General features: G+C 43.9%; 1 protein-coding gene across 2 annotated transcripts in view; it reads left to right on the top strand.

Annotated features, from left to right (window-relative positions):
• The window catches only part of MTRES1 (mitochondrial transcription rescue factor 1), a 16,774-nt gene extending 847 nt beyond the window's left edge, over positions 1 to 15,927 (top strand). The window contains exons 2-5 of one of the 2 annotated variants that reach the window (XR_014471724.1): positions 1,436 to 1,910; positions 6,473 to 6,545; positions 10,674 to 12,487; positions 12,530 to 15,927. Coding sequence is in view for 1 of the 2 variants with exons in the window: in XM_083176948.1 (XP_083033074.1) it covers positions 1,444 to 1,910; positions 6,473 to 6,545; positions 10,674 to 10,877 (744 nt within the window). In the remaining variant the exon portion in view is untranslated. Of the gene's footprint in view, positions 1 to 1,435; positions 1,911 to 6,472; positions 6,546 to 10,673 lie in introns of both variants that reach the window. The other variant, XM_083176948.1, reaches the window with a different exon arrangement.
• Positions 15,928 to 17,794: the final 1,867 nt, after the last annotated feature.

Below are 17,794 nucleotides of genomic sequence, written 5' to 3'. Positions count from 1 at the left end.
GGTGTTCTGAATGCTATTACTATTTTATTGCATAATCTAAAAGTTAATGGAATTCAGTATAGTGGGTCTACAAACATTGCCCAAGAACCATTAAGGAACTGACGGCTTCTTTATGCTAGAGACCTATACACTACGCAACTTCTCCGAGGGGACAAGTCGCATCCTATGCCCCTTGATCTCACACAATATATTGAATGCAGTCTTAAGGTGCCCATACACGTTACAATTATTGTATCCAATATTGGATACAATATCGCATCTCGGATTTGTGATGAGATGAGGTCTAGTACAAAAAGTATGTGCAGCACATGCGATATTGTATCCCCAATATTGGATACAATAATTGTAACGTGTATGGGCACCTTTAGTGCCATCCCATTCCGTGCTGCCGAGAGTCTGTCCGAGTCGAAGGTCCCATATCTGACTGATCAGATGCACATGGGACCGGGCATCAGATCGGATGTCAAACACATCAATTTGGCCACGTTTCATATGATTTCTTGGCCCAATCCATTGGAAGTGGAAAAGTGTCCAAATCGCACTAGTGCCTTGATGGCTAACATTGACAGATGTTGTTGGCAACCATCAATGGCAACGTTGGCCATAACCAACTGACAATAAACTGTATTTCATGTACTAGAAATTTCAATTGCATAAGTTTTTTTTTTTTTAATCACACTGTGGGGACTTATAGTATGGCAAGTTTAAAAATTACAGCTTTTAATTGTACCTCAAACTGTTAAGGTAATGCAAAATTCCTTATAGAACCTCTTTCCTCATAGTTATAGTATAGCAATATGGAACTATTGCATTCTATATTTAGATGGTGTTTGCTATTCTAGTTGGGATACATTTCTGAACATATAGCAGCTTGTGCCTTCATTAACTGCATTGGGTGTAGTGTAGGCTCAATATGGTTACCGAACCCCCACCCCCCCAGTCTGAGGAACGTGCAGTTCAATATTGGCTATGTAGCCAAAGACCTGCATGTTCTGCGGGATCGCAGTGATGTCACTGACAGAAAATATAGTTCAGTTCAGATGCACTACCCGGTTTGAACAGTGGCACCACCAATATAGCTAGCTATATAGACAGAGCCATTGGTCTGCTAATGTGTACAGTGCGTTAGAATTGAAAAATACAAAAATCAAATGATTTGGGTGGAATTAAGTAACACGCCTAATGACAGCCAGACTCGCCCATGTGATTTCTTTTTACTATTAAAAGGAATGTTTTTTTTGTTTTTTTTAAGGACTAGATCCATTATTTTATTTCTTTTTTATTAAGTTATGGGGATAGCGTGACAGGATCCATGCAGTTAAGGTGCACTCTCTACCACAAGTGATGTATAATATTCTGTCCCAGTGTCCCAGTGTATCTTGCTTGCACTGCTTACTGTATTGATTAGTGTTGTCTGTTTCATTCTAATAAACAGGCTATGAAATGACTGGAGTTAGACAATACCTCCGGGCTTTTAAAACCCTACATTTTTATACAAGGATATGTGGAAGTTCAAGCTCGTTAGCTTACAGTCATGCTCAGTGCAGCACTCACTGGACTCATTGTAGATATCTGACACGTTTTAGATGGGACCACAATCTACCAACTACTACTGGCTTGTTCCACACAAACTCTAATGGTTTTTTGACTACTTCCCTACAAAATGACTTCCTTTATACAGTCAGGCATAAAAGTAAGAAATCTCAAAAAAGGAACAGGACAGGCCCTGATGAAGATGATGATGATGTAAAAGAAGTTGATCCAGAAGATAGTGATTATGAAGATGAGCCAGTGGAAGATGAGCCAGTGGAAGACTCCACTATTCCAAAGGACTATAAAGATGTAGAAAAGGCTGTGCAGTCATTTCGCTTTGATGTAATCTTCACTGCTGGATTAGACTTGTCAAGAAAGTAAGTTATGTTATTTGCTCTCATATGTGTAAAATTAAATTTAACTTCATGGGCTAATATTTTTTCCAAAAACTGCTTAGAAATGTTTTTTTTTTTTTTTTTATAATTGAAGTAAGCTAAAAACATTTATTTTAAACACAGTAAAGTTGCTGTTTTTTTTTTTTTTTTTTTTTAAACACCGATTTGAAACCACTTACCCATGGAGTGACCGGAACCCCATGCTGAGCGATGTACTTAAGCACCATTGAGTGTACATGGAGCGTTCTGTGCTTCATTTCTAAAGCTGGGTCCATACTAGTAGATATATCTGCAGATCAATCGATCTACAGATATATCTACAAACCGGCAGCGTGTTCTCCATGCACTCTGCCCAATCCGTCAGGACTCACATCACAAATGGGAAGGTACATTTGCATGCGCCCACCGACTGAGCTGTTAATCATCGGCAGCTCCCGGCGGGGCTGTACATGTGGCCTGCGGATCGCCCATACACACAGGCCCTTATTCAAATTTGATCGCAGTACAAATTTGGGTACTTGTTTCCTAGCAAATTGCTTAGCGGGTGATTCTGCGTAAGAAATTCGCATCGCATGCGGTTTTTGCGTGCAATACGATTTGCATGCGATGCGATTTTCCCATGTAATTTATTCACTGCTTTTTTTTGCCCCTGGCGATTCACAAAATCGCATGTGATTCTATAGGGTGTGAGTGATGCCATTTAGTTTACTATACACTTATATGAGATGTAATAAGCTTGAGGCACCCCCCCACTATCCACGCCACCCCGAAGCATGGCGAGCGCAGCGGAACGCATCCTCCCAACCTTTTCATACCCCCACTATCCACATGAGCATGGAGTTGATTTTATATAGTAATAGTCCGCTCGCCACGCTTCGGGCTCGGTGGCTCGCTGCACTCGCCACACTATGAGGGGTATTCAATGCTGCAGCGAGGGGGTTAAACAGCGAGGATTGCTGAAAACCAGCGATCCTCGCTGTTTAACCCCCGCGCCGGCCGCTCGCTCTATTCAACGTACTGGGGAAATCCTCGCTGTCACAGGAAGGCGAGAATTCACCAAAACAGCGAGACCCGCGGCTGCTGCAGAAAACTCACCGTTTTTAACTGCGGGTCTCGCTGCTTCTGGAGCCGCATCCGCCAATTCCCCCTCGCTCAAAAAACGGAGCGAGGGGGAATTGGCGGATGCGCAGGCTGTGTTGAATGCTGTCAGGGTGAGTAGTGACAGCGAGCAGGAAGACCTGCTCGCTGTCACCACTCGCAAACAGCATTGAATACCTGCCTATATATCTTCAACTCCACGCCGACGTGGATAGTGGGGGTATGAAAAGGTCAGGAGGACACGTTCCGCAGCCCCTCACGGGGGTCGCTGCGCTCACCACGCTTTGGGATAGTGGGGGCGGTGCCTCAATCTCATTGCACCTCATATAAATATAGTAAAGTAAATGGCATCGCGCCCTATAAAAATTGCATGCAATTTTGCGGTGTGATTCGATCGGATCGCACTGCCCGGGGCAAAAAAAGAGCAGTGAATAAACTACATAGGAAAATCGCATCACATGCGATTTGCCTACGGTGCCATACGTATGGTAATTGGGCACCATGCTAGGAAACAAGTGCCCAAATTTGTTCTCAAAATTTCAAAAAGCATGTGCATTGCAGGTGGGGAAGATTTAACGTGCAGAGAGAGTTGCATTTGGGTGGGGTGTATTGAAACTGAAATCTAAATTGCAGTGTAAAAATAATGCAGTCAGTATTTACCCTGCACAGAAACAAAATAACTCACACAAATCTTAAGCTGTGTACACACGGTGCAATACATTGCTCAGTGTCTCCTTTTTATCAGTGACCAGAGATGGTTGCTGATGAACAGGAGACTCTGCCGGGGGAGCTGCACAGGGAAACTGCTGATCGCAGGAGCAAGCTCCTGTGACCATTAGGAGGCTGAACACGGGAGCGCGCACTCTGTGATTTATCGCTGCAGCACAAACAAATCCCTGGCAATATGGTCGCTCAGCGTCTATATTGCCAGCAATATTGCATCGTGTGTACACAGCTTAACTCTCTGTATACATGTTACATCTGTCCCACATGCAGTCCACATGGTTTTGCCCATTTTGAGAACAAATTTGTATCTGCATAAGGGCCACAGCATGATGCACCGATATATCTTTAGATAATGGCCATCGGTTGTATTGCACAGTCAACGCGATATGTCTGTGAATGGCTCTGTTCAGATACAATGCCCGTACACAGTGGCTGATGGTGCATCAATATATTGGCCAGTGGGTATGCACCTTAAGTAATCTAGACAGATTGGTAAAGCTGGGTACACACACACACACACACACACACACACACACACACACACACACACACACACACACACACACACACACACACACACACATTTTTCTGTACAATATGTCTGGTGGGAACAAAAATCTTGTAGTGTATGAAGCATATGGCAATAAACCATTCGCTCCCAAATACTGGTAAATAGACAAAAACGATTGTTTGTATAGATTTGTTAAACCAACTTGATTTAACCAATTTGTCTGAAAGACTATTGTTTCCTTTCCAGTATTTATTTATTATCGGTTTTTTATACATACGCATACATATTCTGCAGCGCTTTACAGAGAATATTTTAACATTCACATCAGTCCCTGCCCCAGTGGAACTTTCAATCTATATATACCACATCTACACGCACACAGCCATTCTAGGGTTAATTTTGTTAGGAGCCAATTACTCTACCAGTATATTTTTGGATTGTGGGAGGAAACCGGAGTACCCGGAGGAAACCCACGCAAGTACGGGGAGAATATACAAACTCCGAACAGTTAGAGCCATGGTGGGGATCGAACCCATGACCTCAGCACTGAGGCAGTAATGCTAACCATTACACCATCTGTACTGCCCAAATGTTCTATTCTTATACATTCAGTGTCGGACTGGGGCATGAAGGGCCCACCAGGGAAATGCTCTCGCAGGGGCCCGCCAAGGGGCGTAGTCTTTTTTAAAAGGGTGTGGCCACCTGACCAGAGAGGAGTGGCTATACACTGTGCGAGTTTGGGCCAATTTCATCCGCTTTTGGCACTTTGGGGCAAAATCGGCCCAAAATCACAGGTGTGTGACATCTGATCCATAAATACCCTCCCTGATAATAATGCACATAGGTCCCACAGATAATACAGCAAATAGCCCCCCCCCAGATATTACAGCACATAGGTCCTCCACACACAGATAATAGTACAACACATAGACCCCCCCCCCATATATAATATTACATGGGTCCCCCCACTCAAATAGTACAGCACATAGGCCCCCCATATAGTACATTACATAGGTCCCCCACTCAGATAATAGTACAGAGCACAGGTTCCCCCACTCAAATAGTACAGGCCATAGGCCCCCCCTTTTAGTAGACTACATAGCCCCCCCCCCCACTCAAATAGTACAGCACATAGGCCCCCCAAATGGTACATTACATAGGTCCCCCCAGTACAGCACATAGGTCCTCCCTATCCAGATAATATGGCACATCGGTCCCCTCCCCCTCCCCACACACACAATACAGCACATACCCCTCAAAAAAAAATAATATATATATAAAAAAGTTAATGCAGCACATGGTTAGTTACCTACCAGTTTGCAGAGGGGGTCCAAAAGCACCTCACTCTCCACCAGCCAGGAGGAGATCTCCCGGGACTTGTACTTCCCCAGAGGCATCCTGCAGCCGGGGGAGGCGGTTACTGCGGGTGGGGATCTGTGCTTGGGGCCCCAGGGGCGACTGCTCCCGCTGTCTGCAACTGCAGACTCCTTCCCATGTGCTGCGCCGGCGGGCTCACTGCGCAACATCATTATGCATTTGATGTCTTGGTACAGCGTCCCCTGCCTGTAGGGCTCCACTACCCTGCTTGCAGCCGCTATTGTGGCGGCGGCGGGGATAATGAGCGATAGCCTGTAAAGGCCCTGCCCCTAAAGAAATGGGCAGGGTCAGAAATCACTGGGGGGGGGGGGGGTGGGTGTTTCCCCGCCAGTCCGAGCCTGTATACATTACCAGATTTCTGTTCACACCAGATAAGATTGGACAGATAAATCTTTAGGTGTGTATCCAGCTTTAGAAAAGAGGCCAAAATTATTACAGGTGTATGCCCCTTTAGGCGGGGGTATTACTTTTTGGAGGTCTGTCCCAGAAGTGGCAATCGCATAACAGATGAGACCAAGAAAACAACACTGCAGCAAGAAGGGAGCGGGGCAAGCAAATACCACATGATGACATTATAATATTTGCACCTTTCTACTGTCTGCACCATGATGATGAATGCCAACATGGTCATGGTTAACGTTATGACCATGTCAACATTACGCCTGTCGATGAATCATACCAAACCTGTAATTTTTAGATCTAAATCTTCTACAGTGATTTAGGGGATACTATACAGCATAATGCAGTCTGTACATGTAACCTAATTACAAAATAACGCAATCCATAATGTGAACATAATTTCTATCAAGTAATGATAATGTTGTGTTTATAGCAAAGTTGAGGATGAATTTTACAAAGGCAAGCTGCGTCTTAATGGAGAGAAGCTATGGAAGAAAAGTAGAGCGGTAAGTTCTGTTTGAATGTAATAACTGTACTGGTAATGCCAAGGTTTTGATCTGATTTTTGTTTTTATGTGATAAAATAGAAAATTACTATTCTGGTAGGGCAAGTCCTACCTACATCAGTTTCAATCATTGGTTTATTTTCATTAGCGAGAGTATGATTTCATATTGACATATTGAATACGTTTGTTCATACACATGTATTTACTTCTGTATGTTTCTATAAGACAAGTGTTTTGTGGTGTGGTCACATCAGAGACCCTAAGGGCCATTTCACACACTGTTTTTGACCGACTGGCAGAACATTTTTCCGGGTGTAAAAAGTTAGTGTGTGTAAAGTTAGTGTGTCCTTTCACACGGATTGGCCGCCGGGTTACAGCTAGAATTATCCACTGACTTACCCGGCTGCCATGCCATCCCTTCAACTCGGTGAAAAGCTAATGTTATGAGTGCTTTCACACACACACACCGGCTTTTCACTGAGTTGTAGCCAATGTTGCTGCTGCTGCACATGCCTCATTAAATAAAACCGTCTGAAAACCAGTGCATGTGATAGACACTGACAGCTGGCAAAACCCCCAGTTTTTGTCAGGTTTTTTTGCCGGCTGGTCAAAACCGGTGTGTGCATAAAATTACCATAAGGATAATGCTCAGGAGAAGAAATAAAATAATAATAAAAATTATATATATATTACACACACTAAATTATTAGAGGTTTCTATAACCTGGATAAAGGCACCCACTTAGCAGCCACCTGTACTCAATGTGATTTCAATTCTGCAACAGCTAAATGGCTTACCAAGAGACTTCTGAACCCAGTGTAAGTGTAATTATTGATACAGACCCATTAGTAACATATACAGTAATTGTTGAAAATACTGGGTTGTATCATTAACCTAGGCTTTTGAAGTGTACTGCTGATGTTACTTTGGATTTCTTTGTATAGTTGCAGTTCCTATTAAACTTAGGCAAATTTTCTGTTCTACCGCTGTATATGATTTGGCTTTGTTAGAGTGAAAACCTTTGTAGGACTGTATCACTGTAAACCACATTCTGTAGAATGTCTGTGTTTGCATGTATCTGTATACAAGGGGTTGGTTTTCTTTAGTACTTGCTTTCTGCAGTGTGATACTAGATATTATGTATGTTTTACCTTGCAGTACTAAATATTAAATAAGACCTACCAAACCCTTATTCTAGGGATTCTTAACCCTTTGTCATTGTGTTTTTTTTCATATTATTTGACTGCACCAGTGATCGCTGGTCGCAGGAACATGCTCCTGCGACCTGCTGATTTCCACTGCCGGGCTTCCCCCCCCCCCCCCCCCCCCCTCTCTGGTCGCTGATGAAAAGGAGAAACTGAGCAATATATTGCTCAGCCATATATTGCTCAGCTATATATGGCTGAGCAATATATCTCCCCCATGTGTATGGGGCTTAAGAGAGCTTTAAAGGGGAGCTGGTAAAACCATTAACAGATTTATTCAACCAGTCACTAGCAACTGGAGTAATCCCAGAGGACTGGAAAACCGCAAATGTAGTCCCACTGCACAAAAGTGGAAGCAAGGAAGAGGTAAGCTACTATCGACCAATGAGCCTTATATCAGTAGTAGGGAAATTGATGGAAACACTCTTAAAACAAAGAGTTGTAGAATATCTCAAAACTAGCAATTTACAGGATCTGAAACAGCATGGGTTTACTGGGGGAAGATCATGTCAAACAAATCTTATTGACTTTTTTGATCAAGGTGGGGCTGTAGATGTAGCTTATCTAGACTGGAGTAAGGCTTTTGACACTGTCCCACATTGCAGACTGTTAAATAAACTTGAAAGCTTGGGAATGGATTCTAAGATGGTTGAATGGATAAAAACTTGGTTGCAGGACATAAAACAGAGTTGTAGTAAACGGAGTACAGTCAAAGGTGGGAAGTACCCCAGGGATCTGTACTTGAACCAGTGCTTTTTAATATCTTTATTGGTGATATTGCAAATGGAATGGAGGGTAAAATGTTTTGCAGATGACACAAAGGTATACAACAGGGTAGACACACCAGGAGGGGTAAAACAAATGATTGATGATCTAGGTAGAGCATGGCAACTACAGTTTAATGCCAAAAAATGCAAAATTATGCACTTGGGTCTCAAAAATCCAAAGACTAAATATAGTATAAATGGCACTATAATGGAAACTGAGGAAGATCGGGATCTAGGTGTCACTATTTCAGGGGACTTAAAGGCAGGTAGACAATGTAACAAAGCAATGAAGAAGGCGATTCGGATGCTTCGTTGCATAGGGAGAGGTGTCAGCAGTAGAAAGAATGAAGTAATAATGCCACTGTATAGGTCATTGTTACAACCTCATCTAGAATTCAGTTCTGGAGGCCATATCTCCAGAAGGATATAAGTACAATAGAGACTGTACAAAGAAGGGCAACTAAAATGGTGCATGGTCTACATCAGTGGTTCCCAACCCTGGTCCTAAAGTACCCCCAACAGTGCACATTTTCCAGGTCACCCAGCAGGTGCACTCATTATTCAGACACATTTTAAAAGATCCACAGGTGGAGCTAATTATATCACTTGTGATTCTGTGTGGAGACCTGGAAAACGTGCACTGTTGGGGGTACTTGAGGACCAGGGTTGGGAACCACTGGTCTACATCACGAAACGTACCAGGAAAGACTAAAAGATCTAATATGTATACTTTAGAGCAGAGAAGGGAAAGGGGGGACATGATAGAAACTTTCAAATATATCAAGGGTTTTAACAAAGTACAGGTGGAAGGCATTCTTCACAGGAAGAGTAGCAACAGAACACGAGGACATGCACTGAAACTAGAGGGAAGAAGTTATTATTACTTCACAGAAAGAGTAGTAGATAAGTGGAATAGCCTACCATCAGAGGTGGTAGAGGCAAATACAGTAGAACAATTTAAACATGCTTGGGATAAGCATATTGATATCCTTACAAAAAAATAAGGATCAAAATATGGTTTGAGGTAACATGTTTAAAAAAGGGGCAGACTAGATAGGTCAAGTGGTTCTTATCTGCCGTCAAATTCTATGAAACCCTGATTGCTCACCCTCTTGGATCCGCCACTGGAATGAAGTGTAGGTGGTGTTCCTCCAACCCATATAGTACTGAAAGAATTACTCTCCCCCACACCCACCTCACAATCAACAATTCAAGTTTAGCAGCACGCAGGGACACCTCCCACACAGACACCCAACAGGCAATTTTGGTCATATCTATTTTTTGGAGGCTGATGAGGATATCTAACGTAGAGAAGTTCAATTTTTTTTTCTTTGCAATTCAAACAGTCTGTTTTAAATTAATTTGTCTTTTTTTTTATTCAAAAATGGTCTACATTGAATGCATCTGCTATTAGCGCTAGAGCTGTTGAGACTGACTAGACGTTGGACTTAAATGGGTTAAGCAATGGAAACTAACAAGTTATCCGATAGATAATGTAGCTTTAAAACTAGGATTGGGCATTGTCCTAAAGTTGTAAGATATGTAGCATTTATGTATATTTGAAGCAAGCTGTCAGCCCTGACAAAAGTTATCCCTCCACCTCCATATGGAGGTGGAGGGATAACTTTTGGCAGCGCCATTGTAACACACAAATTTTGTTGTTTATTGTATTGTCTTGGTTGGGCTACTGGTGTTTAACCCTAGTGTGTCACGGGCAGGAGCCGGAAGGTTGCGCATTCATTTTTCACAAATCTTGTAAAAAAAGCTGTCAGCCCTGTCCAATTAGAGTACACCTTATTTGGTGGTTGTTGTTTGGTTAATCCATGGGTCCTCAAACTGCGGCCCTCCAGATGTTGTGAAACTACTAATCCCAGCATGCCTTGCCACAGTTTTAACACTCCCTTATAGCAAAACTGTGGCAAGGCATGCTGGGATTTGTAGTTTCACAACATCTGGAGGGCCGCAGTTTGAGGACCCATGGGTTAATCCATTATTATCTTATGGGTGTTGGTTATTTGGTTGATCCATTATTATCTTTTTCCTAATTATAATAGACCTAGTGACAGCTGACACTTGTCACGTGTTTAAATGATTTGTTTTATAGCTTTTATTTACGATTTCATTGTAAAAAATTTTTTATCTTTTTCCTTTTTTTAGGTGAAAGTTGGAGATATTTTGGATTTAATTGTTGAAGAATCTAGTGAAAATGAGACTACAACAGTGATGAGAATTGTACTGAAAGATGTGCTAAAAGAAAAGACATCAAAAGATAAATACAAAGTTGTGCTTAGGCGATGGAAAGCTCTGAAGGTTCCTAGGGCTTTGGAGACTTTCAAACAGACCACTGGTGCAGAAACCTGAGAATTGGGGTTTTCACTGGGAAGTGAGAATTCTAAAACAAAATCTATTTTTACTGTTAACGTGCATGGTATTTTGACTGTTAACAATTGTTTGTTCACATTCTGCTGCCTTAGTTTGTGATTTGTTTGTCTTTTCTTGCTAATATTTACACCAGTGAAGAGCAATTTGATAACTGCCAAATGCTGTCACACAGCGGTTCTGATTCTGGGTTGTAAACAAAGCATAAAAGGAGAACTGGACAACTATGTTGCAATGCAGGGGAACAAATTGTTTCTTTTCTCTTTGCAATTAGGGTAAATACTGGCTGCTTCTGCATGTAGTCCACAAATGCTTTTAAAGCCTTATTGTCACACAGCAAATAAGAGTTTAGATAGATTGTACTCCTCCCAATTCTGCACATTTTAAACCTCTCATATACAGTTCATCATGGTTTTTCCTAGGTGCAAATTTGCTCCTTTATTTTGCCTTGCTCAAGTTCTGCATCAACTTCATTAACTTTGATTAAGATATTAAGGCAGGTTTTTCAATATGTTCCAATATTCCCGCTGATGGAAAATCAACACTCCTCTATTTAATGCTGTCATTTCTGACTGCATTGAAGGTTTTCTGATCTCTGGGGCAACAAACCGCTCGACAGGGAGCCTGTCAGCAGCGGCTGCTGTATCAGCATTGATACTGTAGCTGCAGTCTTCTGAAAGCTGCTCCAAAGGACTGCCCCTGTATGGAGCCGAGGAGATCTGTCAGCCACTGGAGGGCTACCTTCACTGACCGCAGCAATGGCCGGACACACTGCCTGCGGGACCGCCTCTCTCCGGTGCCAACACTAATCGGCTACCCAGAGAGAAAGCGGTCGTCCTGCAGGCAGTGTGTTCGGTCATTTCGGTCAGTGACTGATAGATCTCCTCGGCTCCATACAGGGGCTGTCAGTCTCTGCAGCTATGGTATTAGCTCTGATACATTGACCGCTGCTTCCTGGCCAGATGCCCCCCTCCAGAGCCGAATTTCTCAACATTTTCTTCTATGATCCCCATGGTAGCCATGACACTGGGCTATTCCCCTCCTCCTCCTAGTTCAGACAGGACTTTTTTTCAGGGACTGCCCACCTTGGGTATAGTAGCCTCCTACCTTTCCCCTGTGTCTTTCTCCTGTATCTGTTCTAGTTAAGACAATGTAGATGGTTTCTTTACTTTTAAACAGGGTTACTTCTATTTCAGCTGGAGTTGACTGGGTGGCTCCCCGGAGAGGAGAAGAGTATAATGCTGCCCATACACTTATGCGATCAAATGCGATACGACTTCGCAATGCAATGCATCTGATCGCATCAAGTGGTGCCCAGTGCAGCACCTGATGTCGCATGCCACCCTGCGATGGACATCGGGTGCTGGAAGAGGGGTGGTGTGGGGCTGTGTAGGCGGGACCAGAGCTTGTCAGCAGCAGCAGTGACTTTGAAACACTGGACAGCTCTCTGATTGGCTGAGAGAGCTTTCTCTCAGCGGCCTCAGCCAATCAGAGGGCCGTCCAGTGTTTCAGTCATCTGCTGCCGAATCCCACCGCCTGAAAGCTCCAGAGGTCTGATCCCCACTACACAGCCGCCATGCCTCCCCAGCCAGGTGCCGCTCCCCGTTACACAGCCGCCATGCCTCCCCAGCCAGGTACCGCTCCCCGCTACACAGCCGCCATGCCTCCCCAGCCAGGTACCGCTCCCTGCCACCGCTCCGGTCTCCGCTACACAGCCGCCATGCCTCCCCAGCCAGGTACCGCTCCACGAACCCTCCGCTGATTGCATTCGAGCAATCGCATGTGGTTAAAAACCACATGCGTTTGCTCATGAAATTCGCTAAATATTATGTGCAGCTCATAATTCGATTTGTCAGCCAGCTGTGGCCAAAATCAAATGATTGCATGCAATATCTCACATATGTATGGGCAGCATAAGAGGAGTGTGGCCTGTGTAGAAACCTGTCTCTTACACTATAATGCATACTTGCCTGTATTTGTGCCTTCCTGCATGAAAAGGAGTGGTCTAGTAATACCTTAAAAGGTAGTCAGCATAACGCTGGATTGAGGTGTCTGGCAGCTGTGGTGTGCTGGCATTGATGCTGCGGTTGGCGGCAGGAAGGCAGGAGAAGCCTGTCCTGTTCGAACACAGGAGACTGCTCTTACAGGTGGGTGGTGTACAGGCAGAAGTGTGCGAGACTCTCACTTCCGTCAAGCGCTACCCAGGTGCACATTCTAAAAATGTCCCCCTCTGAAACCCGGCTTGGAACATTAATTTCCGCTCGACCATCCTGAATATGGGCAGTGTGGTGGAGCAAGGGTTAAGGTACTAATTTAAAAAACCTGGGAAGGAACATGCTGCTGTGTGTCAGTATTCACATTGCAGCCTGCTGAGTTGGATTCTAGCAACATGGATCTGCCTTCTCCCCAAAATCCAGATAAAGGAGAATTAGAAAGAAAAGCGCTGCTTGGGAAGATGCAGCAACTATTGGATACAAAAGCAACGAAAGAAGGGTTTTTATTCAAACCTGTTTTTGGTGCAGAAAGGAATCTTCTGTCTACATCAGCGTTATATATCCCAGGGACAAGAATATAGTCGAGGTATTCAAGGTATTCTCCTCAAGCATTTGCTCTGCTCATTCTCGATACAATGGCAGATCAACTTCAGTTATGTCTTCCCACCTATACCCATGATAAACACGATTCCAAAGAAGATCAGGTGGAAGTGCTGGCAATCCTACCCTTATTGCCAAGACCAGACCACCTGTGTCAGGGGCCGATTTTACATCCAGATCCGAAAACCATGCGAGGGGAGGTGTCACAAAGACACATCCCCTTGCATGTGCCCGCAGCAGGAGAAATCATTCAATGGTAGCCAATCATCAAATGATTTCTCCCTTCTTAGCAAATATAAGTCAGTGGAGTCTGACTGACTTATATTTGTGGGCAGCGGGACAAAGACAAGATGGGTGGTTGACATCATGTGACGTCAGCTGCCCGGCCCGCCTCTCGTCCCACCTGCAATCCCATGGGAACGCCAGTGAAATTCTGGGTGTTCCCATGGGCAAAAACCCCCACTGCCACACACTCCCGGCTCGCACCGCTTCCGTGCGAAAGGCCCTGTGACATTGTTAATTGTTGCGACCGTTTGCAGTCAGGGAATGCACATGTGCAAACTCCAACCATTGGGGCAGGGGACAAATTTGGTTTACTCTGCGTGAACCAGAGTTGGCCCCTGAGTTTGACAATCACTGATCTTGAGATGCTTAATGAAACTTAAGTGTCTAGACTTTTTTTTAAATATGCAACTTGTTAACCATTGTCTAGATTTATTTTAACAATATCAGTTCATTAAAAAATTATATCATATCCATTGTAATAGATCATCCAATCTTCTATTCAAAACACATTGTACTTTTTAATTATACGTTATCCTTAATAGCGCTGCTCCAGAACCTTGTGTTCTATTTCCCAATTTTCTTTGTCTTTAGCATGTACGACTAACCTGTTTGTGCAGCTGCTGTGATTAACCACACATACTGTATTGAGCGCCCCCAGGTGGACACCCTCACTCGGTATCCACCTAATCCCTAGTGCAGTGTTTTTCAACCACTGTGCCATGGCACACTAGTGTGCCTTGAGCTGTTCTCAAGTGTGCCCTCAGATCTACAGATGCCCAAACCAGTTTACAGCCACCACCAGTTCAACTGTTATTTACTGTTCTCTTCTTTTCATGTAATGGGCCAGTGTATTTTATTTTTGTTACCTGTGAGGACCAGTGTGATTATTTTTATCTGTGGGCCAATAGGTTTGGTTTTTTCCTGTGAGGACCAATGTGTTTTGCCCTGTGGGGATCTCATGGTGTGCCTTCGAAATTTTAAAATCTTAAAGTGTGCCGCAAGGTAAAAAGGTTGAAAATCACTGCCCTAGTGTCTAGAGACTGAGCCTTTATTCTAAAAGCACTTTTTCACCAAATTACAGGTGAACATTACACGCACATTCATCTAGCTGCGTAGTGTGACTGCACACATTGTGAATGATTGATTGCCTTATAAGTTTTATTTAGGTATTACTACAAACCTTTATTCTATGGCATACAAGCAATAAAAAAATATATAATATTTAAAATGTTAAGAACAATATTAATATATTTTAATTCTTCTCAGAAATAAAACAAACTGAAAGCTGCTCCATCAAATTAGTATTGCCCCTCGTGCTGAAAAAGAAGGGGTTGTTCTGGACTAGAAAGACACACAAAACCTATTTTCCCCAGCACACCAAGGGGCATTAGCAATAAGACTTGAAAAACGACAAGGTTGTAGGTAATTTAGTGATCTTATGCTGGGTACACACTTGGCGATCTATCCTGAACGAGATGGATGATATCGTAATTGTTAACAAAATATATATATAGTGTAGGTTGTACACTCAATGTTGTTAACACTGCGTGCTCCCATTATGTCACAGACCAATATTGGTCAATGTATATGTGAAAGACAAATTAGCGTTACAAGTTGCAGCCCCCATTATTCCCAATAAGGACAGTGTCTTCAAGCTCCTAAATGTACAGCCTTTCAGAATTTTGCCCTGTAGTCTATCCTTATCTGACGTTAACCATTTTATTCTTGCAGGAGAAAGGTCATAAAATCCCTCTCCCAAAGCCTCTGAGCAGCTTTGGTAATGAACAATGTGTCAGATTCTTAGGGAGAGTTTTAAGAAAATGTGACGGCGGCGATGGGCCCGGGATATAACTCTTTGTGATAATTGTTCTCACAACCCCTATTCCTATGAGTTAGTTGTAATAATGTTCGTAGAGGGAGTCATTTTACTTAAAAATGAAAGTCAGTCACAATGAGCACGGACAGTGGCATCCCCCAGTCGTCTTTTGCCACCAAAGAATTTCTTTGAGACCCAAATCTCCTTGGAAGGACATCCAGGGAACTTTCTCATAGTTTGTTGCTACGTGCCCTATGGGGTTTTGGTCATAACCTTTACTCTTATGATTTATGTAGCTTAAAGCAGTTAGTAAGAGGAGTTTCCAGAGGGACATACACTAGCTTTTTCTGGATTACTTTTTATTTTCTGTAAGTGAGCATGCTGCACATTGCTGATTTTAGGATACATTTACTGTCCTTTATTAGCTTTGCACTTTTACTGTGAATGCTGTCAGTATAAAGACGCTTCATCTAATGGTAATGCATTAGTGTGGCCAATCCCGGGATCGGGATCGGCGGGATCCCGGGATTTGGCCTAAAAAAGTCCGGGATTTCAATCCCGGGATTGGAGAATCCAATCCCGGGATTTCGGGATTAGACTGCGCATGCGCAGTCTAATGCCGGGCAGCGTCTGAGCACTCGCTCAGACGCTGCCCGGCTGTTCCCGTAAGATGACCTGGCGTGCGGCCTGCCTAGCGTGACAGTAGAGGTCACGCTGCGCAGGCCACACGTCACCAGTGACCGCCTGCCTACCCGCCGGCCTGCCTTTGCCTGCCCGCCTCTTCTCCACCGCCCGCCTGCACGCCAGCCTGCCTCCGCCCACCTGCCTGCTGTCTTCGATGGAGGTGCACTTGCCGGGAGGCACCGTGCACCTCCAAACCCACTCCCGCCCGCCCGCTTCCTTATGTACTGTAAAGTAGATGTGCGGGTCGGCCGGGGTGGGTCCAATGCTAATAATGGGCTTTTTGGTTTGGATGCCAATCCCGGGAATCCCGGGATTGAGCATTTTTCAATTCCGGATCCCGGGATTGAAATAATGCCCCGGGATTGGCATCCCTATAATGCATATTCAATAGTAAGGAAGTCATACACTATCTTACAGAGGATTTAAAAACAACTCTTGTTGCAGAAGGAATTGTTGGTACAATGGGTACATTTACTAAAGATTGTATCATATTGAAGATTGCAAAAGACTAATTGCAAACTAAAAACTGATTGGTTGCTATCGGCCTTTCAGCATCATCACCACTTTTCATTTTTTTGAAGCGTTAGTAAATTTACCACAAGGTCTTCTGGAATAAGAGTATTAGGATTGTGAAAATGTGTGGGCTTACTGAGGCTAAGCTATAGAAACAATTAAAATAAGGTAAACGTATTACTTTTTTTTTTAAGGTAACTGTAATCAAACTGGCATGTATTTACAAAACAATGTCATAATGAAAGTGTGCTTAAAATAAACACAGAATTTGTATTTTATTAAATATTTTGTTGGAAGAAAAAAAATCCTCTTTATTTTTGTCTATGGAGACATCCTTTTAACCCCTTCCCGACATTTGACGTATATATACGTCATGGCCGGGATGTACTTCCCGACACATGACGTATATATACGTCATGACTTCAAAGTGCCACTGCGTCTCGAGACGCAGTGACAGAGGGACGATGTCTGCTGTCCCTGACAGCAGACATGTCCCTGCATGCCCAGGGGGCGATCGCTGTGATTGGCTGTTCAATGTGAACAGCCATTCGCAGCGTTTTCCTGTGTTACTGGCGAATCAGACGCTCGGTAACACAGGTGTCAATCACCGCCGGGTGTGAGGGGGCATGAGGGGGTCATCGGTGACGACGACACCTCACCCCACCTGCCCCCAAGGCTGTGATTGGTCCGTCGGACCGACGGACCAATCACAGCCAAGGCGCGCCATTTAAACTAACGGTGACTGCGCTGCAGACGCCATTCCGGTCTGGAATTGCGTGCAGAGCGGTCACCGGCCACTCTGTCGTGATATACATACCTGAACCTTGCCTGATACTTACCTGATCACCGCTGATCACCGCTGGTAGCGTGCTGCCAGCAGTTGGATGCTTCCTGGATCTTGTGACTTCCTGTGTCCTGCTGCTGCAGTGTCATAGTCACAGATCGTGAGAGATAGTGACAGATAGTGACAGAGCGTGATAGAGAGTGCTATATTTTGTGTCTGCTGC

This window comes from Crinia signifera, chromosome 3 (assembly GCF_055691185.1).
Source record: "Crinia signifera chromosome 3, ASM5569118v1, whole genome shotgun sequence".
NCBI lineage: Eukaryota > Metazoa > Chordata > Amphibia > Anura > Myobatrachidae > Crinia > Crinia signifera.
The sequence above is the reverse complement of the archived record's forward strand: the minus strand, read 5'-3'. Positions and strand labels throughout refer to the sequence as shown.